Below are 21879 nucleotides of genomic sequence, written 5' to 3'. Positions count from 1 at the left end.
GCAGATCGAGTAGATGTGGCCTAGCAACATGAACTCCGAGGGTCTGGATTCGAATCGCCCCTCCGGCTGCTGACTATGAGAAATTTTGCACGTTCTCCCCAAGTCCACATGGTTTTCTACTGTGTACTGTGGTTTGATAGCACCATCCAAAACATGCAGATGGTGGAATGGCTAATCTAAACTGTACAGTACACACACATTCTAAATTGGGGAGGTTGGGCATTTGTCTGTGTACTATTAAGTAGGGAGGGTCGCCTCAGGAAGAGCATCCAGATCCATTGTGGTGACACATAAATACAGTAGTACAAAACAAAAACTCTTATTGTCTATTAAAAAACACTGACGATCCTTTAAAGTTCATGTCACATCAGTGTTTGTCCTGTTACAGGAAGTGATGTGACTGATTCATTTTATATGGCAGCTTTAAATATCACATAAATTTATATGGATTTAATGCACTTGTGCTTTTGATAGACATGAGTGGAGCTTCGCAGGCAGAAATGGGGGACACGAACCCATCAGAGTCTGTAAAGCGAAGGCCAGGCAGGTATGCTTTGAGCATGCTGGCCATTCACAAATCCACAATGGAGAAACAGGTGAGATGAATTTACATTAAACCATAATGAAAGACCTGTTCTGTAGACGTGAAGCTGACCAGCAGGACTTTGTTAACCTGTAGGCCAGATTCAGACAGGAGAGGGAGGTGAGGAAGGCTAGTCTGACGCCAGCACACCAGTACATGTTTGAAGTCCTGGCTGTTGGGCTTGGCCTGGAAGTTTCAGCGGTAGAAGATTTTATTCTTGATGCCCCATCAGTAAGTTTTACAGCAGATTTATAGGGCTGGGCGATTTTGCAAAAAAAAAAATCTCGATTATTTTAAAATTATACCCGATTGTCGATTATGATTTAGATTTTTTTTTGTTCTTGTATAATGCAATTAAAATAAGACTCAAATTTCTTTTTTTGCATTGTAATTAAAGGCTGCAGAAGTGCAAAAATAGTAACAGCACCACCTATAATAATCCTTTTAAGGGACTCAAACTTTATAACAATAACGATATCACAATAATTAAAACAAAATAGATCTAAATGATCTATATCCTTATCTATCTATATCTAAGAATAGCTCACAAACAACTTTAATTTTAAATGATGTTCAGCAGAACCTCCTACGGAGCCCCTAAGGTGACATCCTCTGAAAAAAAAATAACGCGTGGCCACGACTTAGTAACGCGTTCCCACGCCTTATTAACGCGTGGCCACGACTTAGTAACGCGTGGCCACGACTTACTTAACGCGTTCCCACGCCTTAGTAACGCGTGGCCACGACTTACTTAACGCGTTCCCACGCCTTAATAACGCGTGGCCACGACTTAGTAAGGAGTGGGAATGAGATCGTGGCCACGACTTAAAAAGGTTGAAACAGTTGAATATTGTTTACTCTGTTTACTTTCTTGACTATCGTGTCAATAAACAGAATGGATGATTAAAGCATTGTACTTGCTTACTTTATATTTATTACATCTACAACAGTAGCGAACATTAACGTGTGTATAAACATTACTATGACAACTCGCATACGTCTGTGTGTGCGTAACAGTTCCGTACTGAAACATAAAACCATCACACGTTCCATACATTAACACATGTTGTTAGGGGAAACAGTTGAATGTGGTGTGATCATCTGTTACACCCAGGAGGGAGACTGCATATTACATCAAGGCTCCAAAGCAAACAATCTACGGCTAACAACATGTGTTAATGTATGGAACGTGTGATGGTTTTATGTTTCAGTACGGAACTGTTACGCACACACAGACGTATGCGAGTTGTCATAGTAATGTTTATACACACGTTAATGTTCGCTACTGTTGTAGATGTAATAAATATAAAGTAAGCAAGTACAATGCTTTAATCATCCATTCTGTTTATTGACACGATAGTCAAGAAAGTAAACAGAGTAAACAATATTCAACTGTTTCAACCTTTTTAAGTCATGGCCACGATCTCATTCCCACTCCTTACTAAGTCGTGGCCACGCGTTATTAAGGCGTGGGAACGCGTTAAGTAAGTCGTGGCCACGCGTTACTAAGGCGTGGGAACGCGTTAAGTAAGTCGTGGCCACGCGTTACTAAGTCGTGGCCACGCGTTAGTAAGGCGTGGGAACGCGTTAAGTAAGTCGTGGCCACGCGTTAATAAGGCGTGGGAACGCGTTACTAAGTCGTGGCCACGCGTTATTTTTTTTTCAGAGGATGTCACCTTAGGGGCTCCGTAACCTCCTTACATTAGGAAAAAAAACTACAAAAAGTCCTTTACAGGTTTCTTAAAAGGAACTCGTACGAGCCTGTACTGTGCTGTTTCCACCACTGAGTGAGTCTGTATCAGTATCTACACGGGGGGGGGGGGGGGGGGCATCAAGCGATCACTCAACTCAGCTTTGATTTTGTCCTCTTGTGATTTGGGGGGTGGATACAACATTTTAAACATGTAAGGATGTGTAATGTGTCATTTTAGTCCCATAAAACCTTCAAACTGTGTTAACCACTATTATGTGTCGTAGAATGATTCGATTCCATTGAACGGCCCTTTAAGCCAAAATAAAGGAACCGATTCGCGCATTTGGGAGTCATTACATACATACGGCTCTTTAAAAGGAACCGAGACAAAAGATCCGACTCCCTATCGCAGAATTCACTGCAGCAGTTTCCCAGACGCGATTTATTTACTCAGTAACGGATGTGATTTAAAATGTAGTGAATTACAATTCTTAGTACAAAACTTACTTAAGTAAAAGTAAAATGACAGGCTGTAAAATCTACTTTAAAAAGTACAAGTACACAAAAAGACCGACTCAATTACAGTAACGCGAGTAAATGTAACTCGTTACTTTCCAGCCAATCCTGATCGCGCTCATCGGCTCCGTATTTTGATTCAGTTCAGCGGTGTTTGATTCAGTGAATCTTAATGAAACTCTTCTGTTTGTGTCTCGTTTTGCCGATCGTGTTTGCGCTCCTTATTTCTGAATCTAACCGTTAGCGTGTATAATCCTTGTTATCTTCCGTTTACTGTTTTGGTTTTCGCTGGTTTTGGACTCCAACTGGTTTTGTACCCTGTTTTTATATGAAACTTTCCCTGATTTATATTCCGCGAGCGTCTGCTCAGTTTCTGCTTCGTGACATGTTGGTATTTTCATTAAAATATAAAGTATGTAAACAATCGCGATTGAAAACGTTCATGCGAATTAACCGAATTAATCGTGAAAATCGCCCAGCCCTAATTTATACAGTGAAAGCAACAGAGGTGGACAAAATAACGGAAACAAACTACAATTAAATGTATTGCTTAGCCAAACAGTGATGCATAACTCAGTTTCTTTCACTTATTTTGCATTTAAAATGCACCACATAACCAGGCCTTTCTGTCTTTTTTTGATAGTTAGCACCGTTTGATGATTTCTTTGCCAAAGGAGGGTCAGAAGTTATTTCATTTGCGTACCAGGAATCAGAGGTTCCAGGAGTAGGTGAGGACATGAAGAGCTGAACGTCTTTATGTTGCTTTTTATCTGTATTAACAGAACAAATTAAAGAATATCCACAAATCAGCTATATTGTTATAACAACAGCATAGTCGTGTCATGCACAGTAATAAACAGCATGTATGTTCTGCTCCCTACGTCTCTTAAACATTGTGTATTAATTCATTTATTTACATACATTTATGTTTTATTATTGACAGGGTGTTGCTGTTATGTATTGATTCAATATTTGTTAAGGAAGCATATTATTATTATTTAAACAGGATTTGGCCAATTAAGGACATTCACTATAATATTACACAAAGGTAATTTCTGCTACTGAACACTCTCTTTTCTCATCCTGTTCATATTAAATGCTGTAGAATGTGGTCGCACTTTTCCTGGCGTGTCGAAGGGAACCAAAATGATGCGACTGTTCCTGGCCGATATGTCCGACACATGCTTTGAAGGACTTTGTTTGTTTTTTCTGAGAACCAACGCGGATGTTGCACTCAACCCAGCGAACATCCACAAGGTGACAAACTGCACTTAGTTAGCACATTGTTATTATTTCTGCAGTGAGCTGTGCTCATTTCAGAGATGCCTGGTCTGTTTTTATTGTAGGAGATTTATCTATCCATGCTCAGCGCCACAGAGGGGATGCTGAAAGGAATAAGAGATTTGTTATCAAATGTGTACATACCAGCAGTTTGTACAACTGAGAACTGGGGGGCTTTAAACCAGTCTAAACATGGAGAGAAAATCAAGCAGAACTTTAGAGATGACCTGTTTCACTTCACGCACTTTCTGGATGGTAAGAGTATGTTTTAAAAATATGTGTTTTTATATCTTCTGTAATTCTAAAAAGGTTATAAACAGTGGTATGTAGGCTGGTTCTGATAAAGAATTAAAAGGCAAATAGAATCCTGACTGGTGTAATTTATGTTTAGATAATGTAAATTAACTGAGGTTATTTCTAGGTTTCTTTTTTTATTGTTTTTATGCATTTTCCCTTTTTCTCCCAACCTAGTCATATCCAGTTCTCTCGATTATATCGCCCCTCCACTGCTGCAGACCTGACCCTGTTTGAGGAGGGCAGTATCTAACACACGCCCCCTCTGACACGTGTGCAGTAGCCAAACGCTTCATCTGCATGAGTCGGGTTCTTTTTGATGTGCCTCTCTGTGATATGCTGTTCCTGGCAGGAAAAAAGAAGCGGTCAGTGACTGCACATGTGTCAGAGGAAGCGCTTGATAGTCTGTGCTTCAGCGTGGGAGTAGTTACAGTCGAGGAATCGGATACGACTAGATTGTGTTTAGACCCCCCCGTGTTTAAGCTGGTCATGTATGATTCATTCTGCAGAGATGCAGCTGAGCATCGAGGGTACCGTTAAACTAACAAAAGCCTCAGAGATCGACTTCTCCAGACTTGTGACCTTTGAGAATATAAAAGCGGCGGCTGAAGACGCGGACATGGTGCGCAGACTCGAGGAGATTTTAATGGGGTGGCACAAGCAGATCGAACAGGTGCGCGCCTTCACATAACAACAGTACAGTCATGTTACCTGTGTAAATTTGCCCTTACAGCACATGTACGACTTTTTAAAGTGTTTCAGTCACATTAGCTTTCAATTTACCATAAATGACCTGTTAAAATTTAAATCACGTCACATGGTTTCTTATCAACAAGGTGTTTAAGCTTCATTTAATTAAAAACAGCTATCAAAATCACAGCAAACATGACAGAACAGGAACATGAAGATGTATACTATAGCTAGAGGTACAATAGCCCCGTCCAGGGTGTTTCTGTGTGCCTTGCGCCCATTGAGAGCTGGGATAGGCTCCAGCACCCCTTGCAAATAAGCAGCTTAGAAACTAGAGATATTCCCTACAGCTTTGGGTAATATTAATGTACCATACTAATGTACCATACATGTTATTTATTAAGTTATTTTAGCACGTCTGACACACTGCCTTGCCACAAATCTATGGTCTTTGTACTGCCACTACATCCTGTCGTGCAGATTTAAAGGTGACCGTGTGAGACCTTTTGGGTTGTAGGTGCTGACAGAAAGGAATCAGATTCGTAGAGAAGATGATGCGTTGGGGCCTTTGACAGAACTCGAACACTGGAAAAGGATGTCTGCAAAGTTCAGCTCCATCATAGAACACATCAAAGGCTCAGAATGTAAAACTGTGGTGAACGTCCTTCATATAAACCGATCAAAGACCATAAAGGTACAAGACATCATAAAAAATATCTGTTTTTTAATGGTGATGTATAATGACGTACAGAGATAGGCATGATATCGTACACCACAGTTTATTGTGGCTCTAATAAAATGGTTTTGTTCTTCAGCTATGGCGGGAGCTAGATAACAGAATAACTGACTGTGCGAACGAGGCTAAGGACAACGTAAAATATCTCTCCAGCCTGGAGAAAATATGTCGGCCTCTTTATAACTCTGATCCAGTAAGTGTACTTTACTCCAACGTGCTCAGAATTAGTGGCTCACTAGGGTAAGTGAATAAAAGAAAATAAGAATTTAATCTTTGTGCTCCTAAGTATATGACCTATATGCACACCCATGAGCCAAAACATTAGGACTACCCGCCATATGTGCTGCCTAAACAGCTCTGACCTGCTCAGACATCTGAAAGAGTCCTGTGGTATCTTATAGCAGGACATTATCAGCTACTCCTTTAACTTCTGTATGTTCTGAGGTGGATCGTTCTCTTGGAGTTTGAGGGTGCCCCAGTTTGACTGCACCCCATGCACATAACCTGGTTAATACAGACATGGTTTAATGAGTTTGCTGAGGGGACTGAAGTGGCTCGCATAAAGCCCTGACCTTAGCACTACTGAACATGCTAGGAAGAAATCAGGAGCACAAATTCCTATAGATATTTTAAGATGTTGTGGAAAGCCTTCCCAGAATTGAGTAGGCTGTGACAGCCTCAGTTTGGGTGGGAACACTATACTTGCACCCATGGTTTTGGTATGGGATGTACTTGTTTTTCACCTCACTCATCATCTTCTCAGTACCATGTACAGGCCAACACTACTCTTGCCTCTATATATTGTTTTTTTAGATTAGAAATGTCTTTTGTATTTATTGTAGGCCTTTTTGTTCTGTGTTGCACCCTGGTCCTGGAGGAACGTTGTTTCTTTTCAATATGTACTTCTCCCTCTAGCGCATGCTGTGTGTCCACATACTTTTGGCTAAATCGCTCTTCCCTAATACTATCACCGTTTATTAGGTTTGTATCACTTCTGTGTTTATATTATTTTTAGGTCACCATGACTAAAAGTATCCGGACTCTCATCACCACCATTTGCATGATACATGATGTGTCAAGATATTACAACACGTCTGAACGAATGTCTACACTTTTTATTAAAGTACGTGCATACTTGTATATTTGATTGGATTGTTTTAGTTACCTGGTGGTTTCATTTGATCATACAGAGAATCCGAAATACTGTGTATACATCATTACAGGTTACTAATCAGATGGTGACCGCCTGCAGAGCTTACCTTACTAATAATGGCACCTCAAGCATTTGGGATCAGGACACACACGATCTCATTAAGAAGATGCAGGTAGGGTGTGGTTTGTTTATTCGGCTCTCCTCGTTTTATATCCAGTTAAACGAATCGTCTGTTATCTTTTTGCAACAGGAGTGTATCTGCCTGTTTGAGGAGTATCGGTCATGCTTCCAAAGTACGAAGAAGCAGAGGCTCGAGACGCAGCCCGGGAAATCATTCGAGGTGTCGGAGATGTACATCTTCCGCAAGTTTGACGATTTCTGCAAGAGGCTCGAGAAGGTGACCAGCCATTTTCACATGACCACGACACCGAGCAGAGCCGTCCTGGTCCATCCCTGAATCCCTGAAGTGTTTTGTGTTTTTAGATAACTCAGATGATCACAGTGATAAAATCGTTCTCGGCCCTCGGCCAGTCAAGAATCGAAGGGCTCGAGGCTCTAGCTGCAAAGTTTCAGAACATCTACATCAACATAAAAAAGAAGGAGTACGACATACTGGCTCAAAGAAGAGAGGTGTTTGAGGTGGACTTTACCGAGTTCATGTCTCACATCAGTAACCTGGAGGTGAGTGGAGTGTTTGACTTAAGAAACATTAAACAGACTAAACTCATTAGTACTTTTTTCCAGTGCCGTTGTTAGTAGTTAAAGTTGGAATGTCTACACTAAGACATCATTTGCTTTTTATAGCAGCGGTCCCAAACCTTTTTTGCACCATATACCGGTTTCATATAAGATATAATTTCACGGGCCAGCGGGCATAATAAAAACACAAAGTGCATAACAATACTACTCACCAATAATGGACACCCCCACCTAGGGGTGATAGGAGGCAATAACACCTGAAGTTTGTTCCTTATGTTCGGTCTAATCCGTAACTTTCACCACTGCAGAAAATCCCGCTTCACAAAGATAGGATGTTAGAAATGGACCCAGTGTTTTACATTTTACATTTTCAGCATTTAGCAGACGCTTTTATCCAAAGCGACTTACACAATGAGCAATTGAGTGTTAAGGGCCTTGCTCAAGGACCCAACAGTGGCAACTTGGTGGTGGCGGGGCTTGAACCGGCAACCTTCTGTTTACTAGTCCAGTACCTTAACCACTGAGCTATCACTGGCCCCAGTGTTGTCATTGCCTTTGTAGCGATCTCTAATTATTTATTCTTTCTGTGCGGCCCGGTAATAAATGACCCGGCCTGTGGCCCAGTGGTTGGGCACCACTGTTCTACAGCATTACAGGTTGGATTTGGCCCGTTCCATTTCACAATTGTGGTATTTCTGATGTACTCACAGTTTAAAAAACTGTTAAATTTCCAAAATAATTTATGTCCGGAGATTCGGGCATTATCATTTTATTTTAGAATCACGTCTCGAGTTATTTTCGTAATATTACGATTATTTCTGTAGTAAGTTCTGGTATGTTCCCAGATTTTGTGCTCTTGTAGCGTTTACAGAAAAGCAGCCTTATATCCTAATGCTTTCAGCTTCATACTTCTTTGTAGGTGTGCTGTTTTATGGATATGTGCCATCCTTCTCCCTCCAAACTGAATGTGCCAACCAAAGAGTTCTATTTGTTGTGTCTGACCAGAGTAGATTATCCTTTCATACGTCATTTATCATTATGATTAATGTAATATAAACGTCTAGCATAATTACAGGATAATTAATTCAGCTGCAGTTTGCACTCTTTTACATGTATACAATTACTTTTACATATATACAATTAAACATATCATTTTTTTTTTCTTCAGCACCAACTTCAAGATTTAATGAGAAAATGTTTCTCCAAGATTTTTTCATCTCAACAAGCCTTAAACCTCCTACAAAGGTGCTCTTTAACATACAGCTATTCAAATCCACATCTTACAGTACAGACAGTGTATCGTATTGGGTTTATAATAGTTAAATCGGGGCTTCAAATGCTTTTGAATTTGCCTTCAACTGGTTAATTGTTTGAAAGTCTGATGAAAAAAATAGAGGAAGGACTGGATCAGAGATCTATACAATCAGGCATTGGCTGATATGATGTAAAAAGTCTTAACCGGTCTTTGTAAGTTTGTTTTATTCACACTGAGTATCAATAAAAAGGACTGACCATTATAGCAGTGGGTGACAGAAACACTCCAGACAGGATGACCAGTTCTCAATTCAGACACCCACATCAGAGAGACTGATTTAGCTGGAAATGTGTGTGAATAATTTGCCAGAAACCGGTCGCTGTAATAAGGCAGTATGACGTATAAAAAGTCACTAAAAACCCAGATTACATTATGGCAGGATAATTAAGTTACACTGGCAGTCTGGTACATTTGTTACTACAAAGTCCGGTTTAGCTCCTGCACGTCTTGCTGATCTCTTTAAGTATTATAGCTGATTTCTATCACTTTGTTCAGAACTATGTTATTGTTATTGTAATTATTATTCATGCAGAACTATTTAATGGTACAGTTTAAGGTGGCAAACAGACTGACCCTAACCCTAACCCTAACCCCCCCCGTGTTATCTTATATCAGCTAATGTTTGACAAAGCAGATCACGTTCAGTCGTTAATGAATGTGTTTGGTTTCTAGGTTTCAGAAACTGAACATGTCGTGTCTGCAGGCAGAAATCTCCACAACCCTCCACCTGATTCTGCAGCACTACGTCACAGAGCTCGAAGCTGTAAACCAGGTCTCTGCTGGTCTAAAGATCTGAGGATCATTGTCACACTAAAAGAACAACAGAATTAACATTAACTCCTGTGTTTATATGTGTAGCACTATCAGACCTACAGAGAAGATCCTCCCATAGGCAGAAACATGCCTCCAGTGGCGGGCAGGATTGTCTGGGTCAGGCAGCTGTTCAGCAAAATACAGGAACCCATCAGTTACATTGAGGTGCACACAGACTTTATGAACGCTCCTTGTTTTTAAAGGAACATTTCATATTGTGCTACACTGCTTTCATAAGCCTCCCTGACTCACTGTTTCATTTATTTATACAATCACTATGATTTGTTGCTAGTGAAAGGTCCTGCAAAATAATCTAATGCTAATAATTCAGTATAATTAAAACAAAATAGCTCAATCATTTAATAAGAATTGTTAGTAGAAGTCCCAGTAAATGTGTATTTGGAACAGTTCAGTTTTATGTAATAATTAAAAAACATTTTCACCATATACACCAAGTACTTACACATGCTGTATAAACAATATGCAGAAAAACTCAGAGGTCCTGTCCACATCTGAGGGGCAGGATGTTGTGCAGCTGTACAACAGGTCTGCAGCGGTGTTTGTGGAGTTTGAGATTCTTTACTATACAGCCTGGATGAACAGGTTCCCACAGTTGGAATATGGCAAGTATCTTAAGCGTTTCTGTTACATTTGAACCCTAAAGGAATGATGGAAAACACTCATGATTTTACCTCTTTTACAGCCCTGTATGAAACCCTGCTTGTTCGCGACCCAGAATCAAAGAAACTGCTGGTGAACAGTTCTACAATAAACGAGACATTACGAGAGATTAAATGCTTGATTAAACTGGGATTGAAGGTTCCCGAGAAGGCTCTGTATATGTTTAGGACAGAGAAACACCTAAAGACAACACAATTCAGATTAGAGGTGGGAAAAAATGAGCTTTCAGTTCATTCACTTTACAACAAACCTGCTAATCACAGTGAACTGTGTGTGTGTGTGTGTGTTTGGTTTGTGATGTGTAGACGTTTATCAGCAGTTATGAGGATACGCTTGAGGAAATTCCTGCTATGTTTTACAGTCTGATGATATCAAAAATAAAAAAGGTATGATATTCTTCTCACTGGCTTTTATATCTGATAAATTATTAAATAGAATATATCAACATGTAAATATGAATTAATGCCAGATCAGTGTTTTTCGAACCCTGGGTGGGTCGTGAATCAGACAAAGTGGGTCGCAGAGAAATGGAGGCTTTATATTACATCTTGTAAATCACAGTGAGACCAGATACAGTAAATAGCATTCTTTGTGTTGCCTGGGTTGTGTAAAAAATCATGGACAAAATGAATTTGGGTTGCTTAAAACCCTGGTCTAGATTAAGTGTCTTATCACAGTGTGCATCAGCTGGGTCTCCCTTAAATTTCTTCCATGGCTTGTTTCACACTGTAGGTCTGATTGCTTCAGAGTAAAGCAGAATACACAACAGCAGTAAGGGCCTGGGCTTGATTCCCCTAGGTCTAGGGTCCTTTCTGTGTGGGGTTTGCATGTTCTCCCTGTGTCCAAGTCCAAGGACATGCAGTCAGGTTAACTGGAGCTACTAATAATTGCCCTAATTGTGTGTGTGTGTCTGTCTGGGGTGTTTTCAGCATTTTGCCTGGTGAATCAGACCCACTGCAGCCCTGACCAGGATAAGGCAGTGGTAAAACAGAGAATGAATGATTATATTATCTAATGCAGTTGCTCTGTGTACCAGGTGGACTCTGTGCTTCGTCAAGGCTTGGTGTTTCTCAGCTGGTCGTCTCTCATCCTGGACACATTTTTCAATGATCTTGATGCTGCCATGGCTGAGCTGCAGCATGTTCTAAAGAAGGTACATTCTGAGTGTGTATGTGAGAACAATAGTGACATGATTAACAGTATCTTCTAACTGCATGTAACATGTTCAGGTGACAGATCTTTGCGAGATTCGCATTGAAGGTGTTTTACACAACATCTCCGAGACTGTCCTCATCACCCTGCCAGAGGACAGAGCCTCATCTCTACAGGACCTGATTACCACCAACGAGGTAACGTCATGTTACCCCCAGCATTCGGGATGCTTAAGAATACTTTATGATGAAGTAACATTTAAATCTGATACAGGCTCAGACTAAGCTGTGGGCTCAGACTCTCAACCAAAAGAGCAGCCACGTAGAGGAGGCAGTGAAGGAACTGACTTTAATCTTCAGTGCTATTTATGAGCCAAAAGAAAGCAAAGACCCGGCTGAGAAACCTAAAGGTATTTTGATTAGATTGATCTGAACAGGCCTTGCAAACGTTTCTATATAAACAGAAGTAACGAAAATGATGCTGTTTTGTATTTGTAGGACACAAACGTGTTGCATTCTCAGAAGATCTGGGCTCATCAAACGATAAAGACAGGTTCAAGGCAGAAGCCCGTGAAGCTGATAAAGACGAAGACTTTAAAAACGTAAATGCTGGGTCCACTATTTGTCAGCTAAAATAAATACTTCACCTATAGTTAAGATTAATCTATAACTAAAATACTGCCTGTAAAACAAACTGATATATATATGTATATATGTATATAATATATATAGACCTTCTAGTTAGAGCTTCCCATGTTCTACATAAATCAAGGACGGTGTTAAATAAGTACAGGATGTCAATTTATCACATGGCTTCAGCTACCCATCTCCCTTTAAGACATATCCAATCATGCCACTGTAGATGCTTGCCTGCCTGGTAGCACCTCTGAGTTTCGAACCCCTGATCTCAGCAATAGTAGGCCAAAGTAAATGACCACTGCTCCACCTAATATTTGTTATACCAATGCACCAAGTGAAATGTTAACCACTAATACCCTGAAGCCACCGTATTACTGTCTCACACACAAAACCTTTAGCTGTAAATGGTAAGCAACACAGTGATGTGCATCGTGTACTCATACTTCCCGTGGAGCATCAGACACAACAGTAACACTTCTGCATCGCTTTCACTAGCAATCTGGTTTCTGCTTAGCAAACAGCATTCTCTTCTTATTATTATTTTTATTTTTATTATCACAAGTAGTTCACAGTTCCAACAAGGAGCTGGCAAATCTGATCCAACAGAGGTGCTAGCAAATCTGTAAGTGTGAAACTGTAATAAAAAGAAACATCTCCACCTGGAACAAATGAAAGTTCAACCAGGCGCAGGTGACTGTCTGTTACGCGGAAACAATGGCAACCATCTGCACCTCCATGCCTTCTCTCCCGACCAGATTTGGAAAGGCAGAAAGACATTATTCTGTAATCGAGCCACACCGTCAATCTCCACCTAGTTCTGTTTGGCCTGCAAGGGCACCAGTTATGATGTAAAACATACCATGTATAAAACAAACAATAACAATTTTATGTTCATGTGATAAAGAGACCTAAAAACAATGTAATTACATTTAAATCATTTTTAGATTTAAATCATTAATGGCCCTGCTGTTTATTTTCCTGGTTATTTGTAGGAGTGCAGAGAACTGTATGCTCACTTCAGCGCAAAACTTCTGGACGCTTTGGTGAAGGCCACATGTTTGTCTCTGGACACGTTAAAAAGAAGATTGTTTATTTCCAGGTGAGAATGAACATGTTTCACCATGTAAATAAATCATTAAAAAATACACAAAACATTTAAAGCAGTAATTTTTTCTTTCTAGCTCATCTGGCGGCCATCCCAGTGTCTCAGATGAGGTGATAACTTTAATAAAATCTGAGATCCACCTGACCATACCCAATGTGGTAAGTGTTTATATTACTAATGCTTTACTCTGTGCTGTTACTGAATCTTGGAACCATAAGCACATTGAGAGTTCTGTGTTCTGATGAAGGTGATGATACCGAGTCTTGATAAGATCCAGCAAGCAATCATTCACCTGGTGCATCTGGTGCTGGAGGTGAGCCGCGGCGTGGCATGCTGGAAACAGGATTGCCGCTCAGACGACGTTGGAAAGTCTGGATGTAAGAGGCGGCATTAACAATCATTAAGAATCTTCCACGGTTTCCCTTCAGCTTGATGCATTTGGAGTTGTTTTGTTTCCTGCAAAAAACAGAAAGACATATTCTGTACTGTAAAGTCCGGAAGCGTATTGCTGCCACACAGATGAAAAGAAATGTCAGTATGTTGTTATAAAGAGAATCAAATTTTACTTCATGCTTTTTTTACTTCATGAGTTTTGGTGTCACTGAGCAGCACAGATGATATTTTTATCACTATTTAAACACTGCGAAGGATTCTTAAATCTTAGTCTTTATATAGACGTAAAAACCGCTCACATATCTTAGACATGCACTATTCCTAATGGAGAATCTTGATCGGCACAGCAAGCTACAAGGTTACAAGCTACAGCATCTTAAATGTCTTCAAGCTGGGTTCGGCTACGCAGCATTTAAGGAAATGAACTTTTCTCGTTATTACGACATACTGACGGCTTTTTTTTCATCTGTGTGGCAGCATGGGCACCAGGTGTAAACCAAAGTATAATGTACACGCCTTTGTTAATATGTTTTTAATTGGTTCTAATCGATTATAAAGGCTAACACAACTTTTTAAAGCACTAAGGCTGTGAATGTTAAATAAAGATCGTGAAATAATTCCAATAAAACATTATTAACTTTTTCTCCTCGTTTTAACATTTGAAAGCATCCGACATTTTGAGTTTAAAAACGTTTAAATGGAAATTTCTTCTCTAGCTGGGCGGCTGAGGAACTTCTTCCAGAGTGTTTCTGAAAACAAGGATGTGTGCAAGCCTGTAGGACTTCTAATGTCAGGGGTGAACCTCCTGGGTAAACAGCCCGGAGATGTGCTCAGTCAGTTCAGAGCCTTCAAAGTAATCTGGGATCAGGACCGAGACGACCAAGTCAAGGTAGCTCAACACTCAACTCAACTTATTAATGTAAAACGGACAAAACTACTGGACTTGGATAAACAATTACAACATGTTAAATTTGTCACAGACATTGATTAGATCAAACCCAGGTCATCAGTCCATGTCACTGTGCAGCTCTCACTTTCTCAGCGGCACCGATGTGCCACCTGAATAGATCATGTTATGTTTACATTTTGTTAGGTGTAATACAGCGGTAATACAACAGTAATACTCAGGCGGCAGGTGTTTCCAAATATTGTGCCGGCCTCATGATTGAGGAGCCGACAAATCTGTGAATAAGAAACCATGATGAATGGAAACACTTCCTACTGGAGTGACGGGTGACTGCTGTTGATCTGCGCCTTCATGCCCCCTCTGTTAGCCATATTATAGCTCCCAGTAGATGGACTTGTTACAGATAGAATGTGATATTCTGCTGGAGTTTTTTACATTGTTAAGGAGGATTGAAAATAGTTTGTAAATGGTGATTATAAGTGGAATAAACACCCAAATTTTGAAGAATCACATTTTAAAGACATCACTATAACAGTGTACATTTGTTTAATATGAAATCATAAACGCATGTTTGTGTTTTCTGTCAGGAATTCATCAGTAGCAACCCCGACCTATACCTGATAAAGGAGCAAATTTTACACTATGAAACGGTTGAACAGGAGATCGCGGACATCACGCCCATCGTCGTTTTAGGTGGAATGGAATTGTCAACAGGTAAAATAATACCAAATATTCACATTAGCTATTACAGTTGAGGTTTTTATGTGTTATGTGTGAAAAATGGCACATTAATGTCATCAAAGCTGCAGTGCATCACTGGTTTTGTTTAATATAATTATATTGCACTGTTAAATATTGAAAAAATAGGTGGATTGAAGTTAGGGTTGGGATGTGCCAGGTACGCCTATTCCACGTCTTCTGTGCATACGGCTGGTTCAGCTCAGACTCTGAAGTCATAACCTTAAATCCTACAGAATTTTACAGTGTTGCTTCATTTATTCACATGCTTGTTGTTTGTGTTGGTGATGTCTGTAGCTCCACTGAAGATGTCCCTGAGTGTGGAAGCGAAAGCCTGGAAACTGATGCTGTGCAAGTACGTACAAAAGGAATACAAGAAGAAGCTGATGGACATGATCGCTTTCATTAGTGAGCAGCAAAAAAAACTCTCACGCCCTATAGCTGACCTGGACGACGTGAGATTCGCTATGGAAGCCCTGTCCAATATCCGGGACTCAGAAATTATAATGGACATGACCATGGGGCCCATCGAGGTCCGACATAATGATAAGCCATATTTCTAATCCTTATCTTACTAATCTATGGTTTATTTTAGACATGAAATTGATTAGTGATGTTTTTAGGAAGCCTATTCTATACTAAACAAGTTTGAAGTGGAAGTGACGAAGGAGGAGGCCGAGGGTGTGGATACACTAAGATACTCTTTTGCTAAACTGCAGTCCAAAGAGGTACGTTCCTCATTCTCAACTCAGATTCCACAGTGTCTGTCTTTATGAAAGATCCATCACAGATGATTCATGGCTGATTCTTCCTTCATTTAAACATTTATTCAATCATTTATCCATTCTGGTCAGGGTCACCGTGGCTCTGGAAAGCAGTGAAAACACTGCTGGTGATGCCCTAGGTCTAAGTAATGTGTTTAGTAGTGTGTTATTAACTGCAGTCCAGCTTATATGAAATATATACACCGATGAGGCGTAACATTATGACCACCTTCCTAATACTGTGTTGGTCCCCCTTTTGCTGCCAAAACAGCCCTGACCCGTCGACTCTGACACCTTTCTATCAGAACCGGCATGAACTTCTTCGGCAGTTTGAGCTACAGTAGCTCGTCTGTTGGATCGGACCACACGGGCCAGCCTTCGCTCCACACGTGCATCAATGAGCCTTGGCCGCCCATGACCCTGACGCCGGGTTTACCACTGTTCCTGACCACTGCAGACCGGTAACACCCCACAACAGCTGCGGTTTTGGAGATGCTCCGACCCAGTCGTCTAGCCATCACAATTTGGCCCTGAAATGTAACCTTCGAGGATAAAACATTCACTTGCTGCCTAATATGCCCCCCCCCCCAACAGGTGTTGTGATGAAGAGATAATCAGTGTTATTCTCTTCACCTGATAGTGGTCATAATGTTATGCCTTGCCAGTGTATAGTTATACCCAGTAGTATAGTATTACCCAGGAAATACATCTAAACAGTGTGCCAGTGCATCACCAGGCATCCCTGACTACCTTACCCTCTCATTTACTTGCATGAGATATGTTTGTGGAAAACATACCAAACTCCTTATAGACCATTTAAAGCGTTGCTTTGAAATCGAGTCCTCTGTTCTTTCTAAAACCATGTTACATATTCTGGTGTTTTAATGAAACATGTGGGAGACGAAGGGACAGCATTTAGATGAAGTCTAATGTGTTTTTTATATAAAACCCCTACACAGAGAGCAGTCCAGCATGAACTGGTCAGTGCGCAGCCCAAGTTGAAAGAGAATCTCCTGGAATCAGTCGGCACGTTTCAGAATGACTTGATGACTTTCGGCCAGAAGTATGAAACGGTGAGCAATCAACTCATTCCTGAGGGCCACACTGACACTTTTGTTTCAGACCCGAGTCCATCTAATTGTAAGGGTGCAGGGATTTAAGTGAGTTCGGGAATAGAATAATGCAATTGACTAAATAAATCATCTTATTTTTTGTTTGAAGTAAACAGCAGACAATGAGACACTGACTAGCAGATAAACTGAAACACTTTCTTTAAGCATGATGTGCAAATAAAACAAGTACATATTTATTTAAGAACTATTGAAATGTATTTAAAAGTTAATTCTTCTGTATATAAGCAAGCAGCTTCAATTACAAAGTAATTATACCTACACAATTAATCTATTAAAGGAGCAAATATAAGAATAATAAACATTATTAAGTGAATATGTTTTGTCACCTCTGATGTTTCTGCTTTTGTATTTGTCACTAGTCATTGTTAAAATAAAGACAAACTAAAGTTTAAACACCACCCGGCCATAATAAAAAAAATATCTGGACAAAAAAACAGACAGGTTAAATTAACTAGCCAAAGATCTGAACAAGCAGCAACTATGTACAGATAATTGTCTGGTTTGAGTTTTGTCCTTGTGTGGCATGTCATCTTTCTGGTTGTTTGCTGCTGATGGTTTTCTCACTTCCCCTGTCTGGTTCCTGCAGTGATCGTCTGAGTTACACTTGCTGGCGGAGCTGCCCAGACGTTTTTGTTTTGTTTGTGCTTGTGTCTGTCTCTGTGTTCTCAGTGTTTCTGCTCTCACATAAGCTTTTTTGTCCTCGAGTCACTTTAGGCTGTGGCTTTGGTATGGTTTTGTGAATTTAAAACTGAACCAGTGATATTAACCGACCAAAGTGTGTGAGAATCACATTAGATTAGAATAAATAGAAGAAAGCCGATCATAAGAATATTATTATAAAACGGATAGTTCCGGTCCTAAAATCTGATTGGCTGAGCCGCGTTCGAAGCCGTTGTAAAATCCCCGATAAACTCACACCTATGACCGCCTCACATCATTTATTATATTTTATGTTGACCGCCGTTTTATAAAAGCAATAAGCCACTCCGCTTCGCGTCGTACCAAAAACGTCATCCCCGTGCTAAAATCACAGTAACGTACGGCCTCTCGTGGCTTATTGCTTTAATAACCTGTTGTATGACACTTAGCGATTCATATATGGTTCCTTGTCTGTCTGATATCAGGAAGGCCCGAATGTTTCAGGCATTTCACCTGAGGAGGCCAGCATCAGACTTCAAATCTTCCAGGTATGACAGATGCAGAATTCAAAATGCTTTTATTCATTATTCTTTCTATATAAATCTCTCACACCTCGGCTCGTTTATACTTATAAATATTATTCATGTGACATTAGGTGGTCCCAGACATGCACTCAAAAGCAAATGTATTATAACTGTTTCAAAAACTTACTGTAATCAATACTTAGGAATATAACTCAGGTGGGATTAAGCCGGATAGGGACTCTCTCTCATAACTGATGCAATTACGACCTCTGCTGGCTAATTGATGGCACCTGCACAGAGATGGGAAAAGAGTACTGTCAGGGTGTGTCTCTCCGTACACAGTGCTGATCCGCATTGCACTCGTCAAAGTGTAGGTGTTAAGATGCATACCGCTGCTGCCCGCTTGTCGGAGGGGGCGTGTGGTAGCTTCTTTCTCCTCAGTCAGAGCGGGGGTCAGCATTGGTGGAGAGGAAGCGTGACACAATCGGGCAATCGTACGCGCTAAAAGGGGGGAAAAAGGGAGAAAATGCATAAACAAAATATTATATATATATAAATCAGCCAGACTAATGCCGACTGTACATCTAACCATTTTATATTAAATATAATTTTATTCCACCTTAAACGTGCTCTGATATTGATCTCAGACTGGGTTTGATAACCTGTGGAGGAAGTTCACCACATATTCTTCTGGAGAACAGTTGTTCGGCCTGCCCGTCACTGAATATGATGTTCTACAGAAAGCTCGGTAATTACAGTCTGTCACTGTCTGGTAAACACTCTCCAGAAACATGATGATGCTCACTGCTGATTGGCCTAAAACATGCATACAATTCTGTATTATTCCCGTGTCACTTTTCTATTCTATTATAATGGTGTTCCTCTCTCTTATGTTATTGAAACTAGGAAAGAGCTCGGGCTTCTTCAGAAGCTGTACGGCCTCTACGATGCGGTTATGAATAAGATCAGCGGCTATTACGAAATCCTCTGGACCGAAGTGGATATTGAAAAGATCAACACGGAGCTTTCAGAATTCCAAACCAGGTAACCGTCGCGACTCTTGCACAGTGTTACAGCAGCAGCTCCTCTCAGAACTGTAAGAACTCCTGTGTGTTTTGAATTGTACTCAGATGCCGAAAGCTCCCCAAAGGACTGAGAGACTGGCAGGCGTTTTTAGATCTGAAGAAAAGGATCGATGACTTCAGCGAGTCGTGCCCTCTCCTGGAGATGATGGCTCACAGAGCGATGAAGCAGAGACACTGGGAACGCATCGCTGACCTGACGCAGCACAAGTTTCACGTGGATTCGGACACGTTCTGCCTTCAAAACATAATGGAGGCCCCACTGCTGAAACACAAAGAAGACATAGAGGTAATGCTACACTGAGGCTCTGTGTATGTAGACACTGATCAGTCATAACATTATGACCGCCTTTCTAATATTGGCCCCCCTTCTGCTGCCCCATACACAACAACCCGTGATGCTCTGTGTATTCTGACACCTTTCTATCAGAACCAGCATGAACCTCTTCAGCAGTTTCAGCTACAGGAGCTCGTCTGTTGGATCCGACCACACGTGCATCAATGAGCCTTGGCCACCCATGACCCTGTCGCCGGTTTACCACTGTTCCTGACCACTGCAGAACGGGAACACCCCACAAGAGCTGCAGTTTTGGAGATGCTCTGACCCAGTTGTCTAGCCATCACAATTTGGCTTTTGTCAAATTCCCTCAGATCCTCACGCTCGCCCGTTTTTTTTTTTATATCAACTTTCAGGATAAAATTTTCACCTGCTGCCTAATACACCCCCCCCCCCCCCCCCCCACTAACAGGTGCCATAATGAAGAGATAATCAGTGTTATTCTCTTCACCTGTCAGCGATCATAATGTTATGCCTGGTCAGTGTATGTAGATACTGGTGTCTTTTGCTCTTTAGATGACATACATTGTTTTGGGTTCATTTAAGCTATCCCTGTGCTAAAGTCATGCTTAGTCTAACCAGGGTTTGAAAGAGACTTGTGTTATAATGATGACCTTACTTTTCTCCTCACACTAGGACATCTGCATCTCAGCAGTAAAGGAGAAGGATATCGAGGCCAAGCTGGCACAGGTGGTTGATTTATGGTACAGTCAGTTGCTCACATTTATGGCTTTTAAAGGCAGAGGAGAGCTGATGCTTAAAGGAGCTGAGACGGCAGAAATCATCACTGCCATGGAGGACAGTCTGATGGTGCTTGGATCACTTCTAAGCAACAGGTAAGTTTCATCAGGTTCTGTTCATGTCTCACACACTGATGTTCTCATTAGAAATAACAGTCTAGACTAGCACTTTGTAGATTTTTTGGTATTGCTTTGACCATTGCTTTGATGAAGTTTAAATATAGAGACTATTCTCCTTTATACGGATGTATAGGGGTTCAGTAAGCTTAGCAAGCTTAAACAAATAAAACAGTGATGACTTCTGTCTGTTTAAACACTGGAGCATAGTCATAATGCACATAAAACTTTCTTTGTTATGGTAATTTTGGTAGATTGAGGGGTGCAAGTCATAATTCTGATGATTCTACAGATTCATTATAGGGTAAATTAGTTTAGTATTTCATTGAACTTAATTAATCAAACTAAAGTTTATTTAACTGTGTAGTGGGCGCTCTGTGTGGGTGGCACATGGGTAAATAAGATAAGATAAGATTCCTTTATTGATCCCCATGGGGGAAATTCGAGTGTTACAGCAGCTCCAGTACAGTGTAAGTAGAGTAAATACAGTAAATGAAAATAGAGTAGAATAAAATAAAAAATAAGGAAATTATCAAATAAATGATGGTAAATAAAGTATGGTAAATAATGCTCGCTTACTACCACTGGCATCCAGGGTTCAGTGCTATCGGTCAGTTCAGCGTCTACATACAGGCATGATTGGCTATGCCTGAGGTGGGGGGTAGCCAGGACCCTGCAATGGATCGTCGTCCTGTCGGGGGTGTGTTACTGCATTGCGCCTGATATTTCCAGGACCCACCAAGACCCTGACCAGGATAAAGCAATGGTAAAAATGAAATGAAACTGTGTAGTTCAATTTAATTTTGTGTTTGTACGATTTGTGTAAATTCTATTTATTTAAAGTATCCTCCAGGCCACCCAAAGAGGACGGGGGTCCCTGCTGAGTCTGGTTCCTCTCAAGGTTCCTTCCTGTATTTTTAAGGGAGGTTTCCTTGCCACTGTGGCCCTCGGCTTGCTCAATAGGGGTTTTTGATCTGTTGGTCCCGGACTTTGTAAAGTTGCTTTGAGACAATGTTTATTGTAAAAAGCGCTATATAAATAAATGTGACTTTACTTGACTAGTAAAAAACTCTTTTTAAGGAAGGGACACAACCCAACACTCACAGCTGTAATCGATCGAACCAGTTTGTTTCAATCCCAGGCAGTGGTGCTACCA

At 40.7% G+C, this 21879-nt stretch overlaps 1 protein-coding gene across 1 annotated transcript in view; it reads left to right on the top strand.

The window, feature by feature from the left end:
• Positions 1–485: 485 nt before the first annotated feature.
• The window catches only part of LOC134320457 (dynein axonemal heavy chain 8-like), a 56527-nt gene continuing 35133 nt past the window's right edge, over positions 486–21879 (top strand). The window contains exons 1-36 of the mRNA XM_063001845.1: positions 486–596; positions 680–814; positions 3436–3520; positions 3898–4049; positions 4139–4328; positions 4877–5040; positions 5575–5751; positions 5873–5986; positions 6809–6916; positions 7017–7118; positions 7197–7343; positions 7430–7627; positions 8814–8890; positions 9633–9732; positions 9819–9938; positions 10261–10396; positions 10477–10661; positions 10760–10840; positions 11491–11607; positions 11684–11803; positions 11880–12015; positions 12104–12207; positions 13237–13343; positions 13426–13507; positions 13597–13736; positions 14220–14233; positions 14459–14631; positions 15237–15363; positions 15685–15920; positions 16011–16115; positions 17111–17224; positions 18409–18471; positions 19095–19195; positions 19354–19491; positions 19578–19818; positions 20503–20702. Coding sequence (XP_062857915.1) covers positions 501–596; positions 680–814; positions 3436–3520; positions 3898–4049; positions 4139–4328; positions 4877–5040; positions 5575–5751; positions 5873–5986; positions 6809–6916; positions 7017–7118; positions 7197–7343; positions 7430–7627; positions 8814–8890; positions 9633–9732; positions 9819–9938; positions 10261–10396; positions 10477–10661; positions 10760–10840; positions 11491–11607; positions 11684–11803; positions 11880–12015; positions 12104–12207; positions 13237–13343; positions 13426–13507; positions 13597–13736; positions 14220–14233; positions 14459–14631; positions 15237–15363; positions 15685–15920; positions 16011–16115; positions 17111–17224; positions 18409–18471; positions 19095–19195; positions 19354–19491; positions 19578–19818; positions 20503–20702 — 4685 coding nt within the window. The 5' untranslated portion in view covers positions 486–500. The remainder of the gene's footprint in view (positions 597–679; positions 815–3435; positions 3521–3897; positions 4050–4138; positions 4329–4876; positions 5041–5574; positions 5752–5872; positions 5987–6808; positions 6917–7016; positions 7119–7196; positions 7344–7429; positions 7628–8813; positions 8891–9632; positions 9733–9818; positions 9939–10260; positions 10397–10476; positions 10662–10759; positions 10841–11490; positions 11608–11683; positions 11804–11879; positions 12016–12103; positions 12208–13236; positions 13344–13425; positions 13508–13596; positions 13737–14219; positions 14234–14458; positions 14632–15236; positions 15364–15684; positions 15921–16010; positions 16116–17110; positions 17225–18408; positions 18472–19094; positions 19196–19353; positions 19492–19577; positions 19819–20502; positions 20703–21879) is intronic.

This window comes from Trichomycterus rosablanca, chromosome 9 (assembly GCF_030014385.1).
Source record: "Trichomycterus rosablanca isolate fTriRos1 chromosome 9, fTriRos1.hap1, whole genome shotgun sequence".
Taxonomy (NCBI): Eukaryota; Metazoa; Chordata; class Actinopteri; order Siluriformes; family Trichomycteridae; genus Trichomycterus; species Trichomycterus rosablanca.
This window is presented reverse-complemented; position numbering and strand designations above follow the sequence as displayed.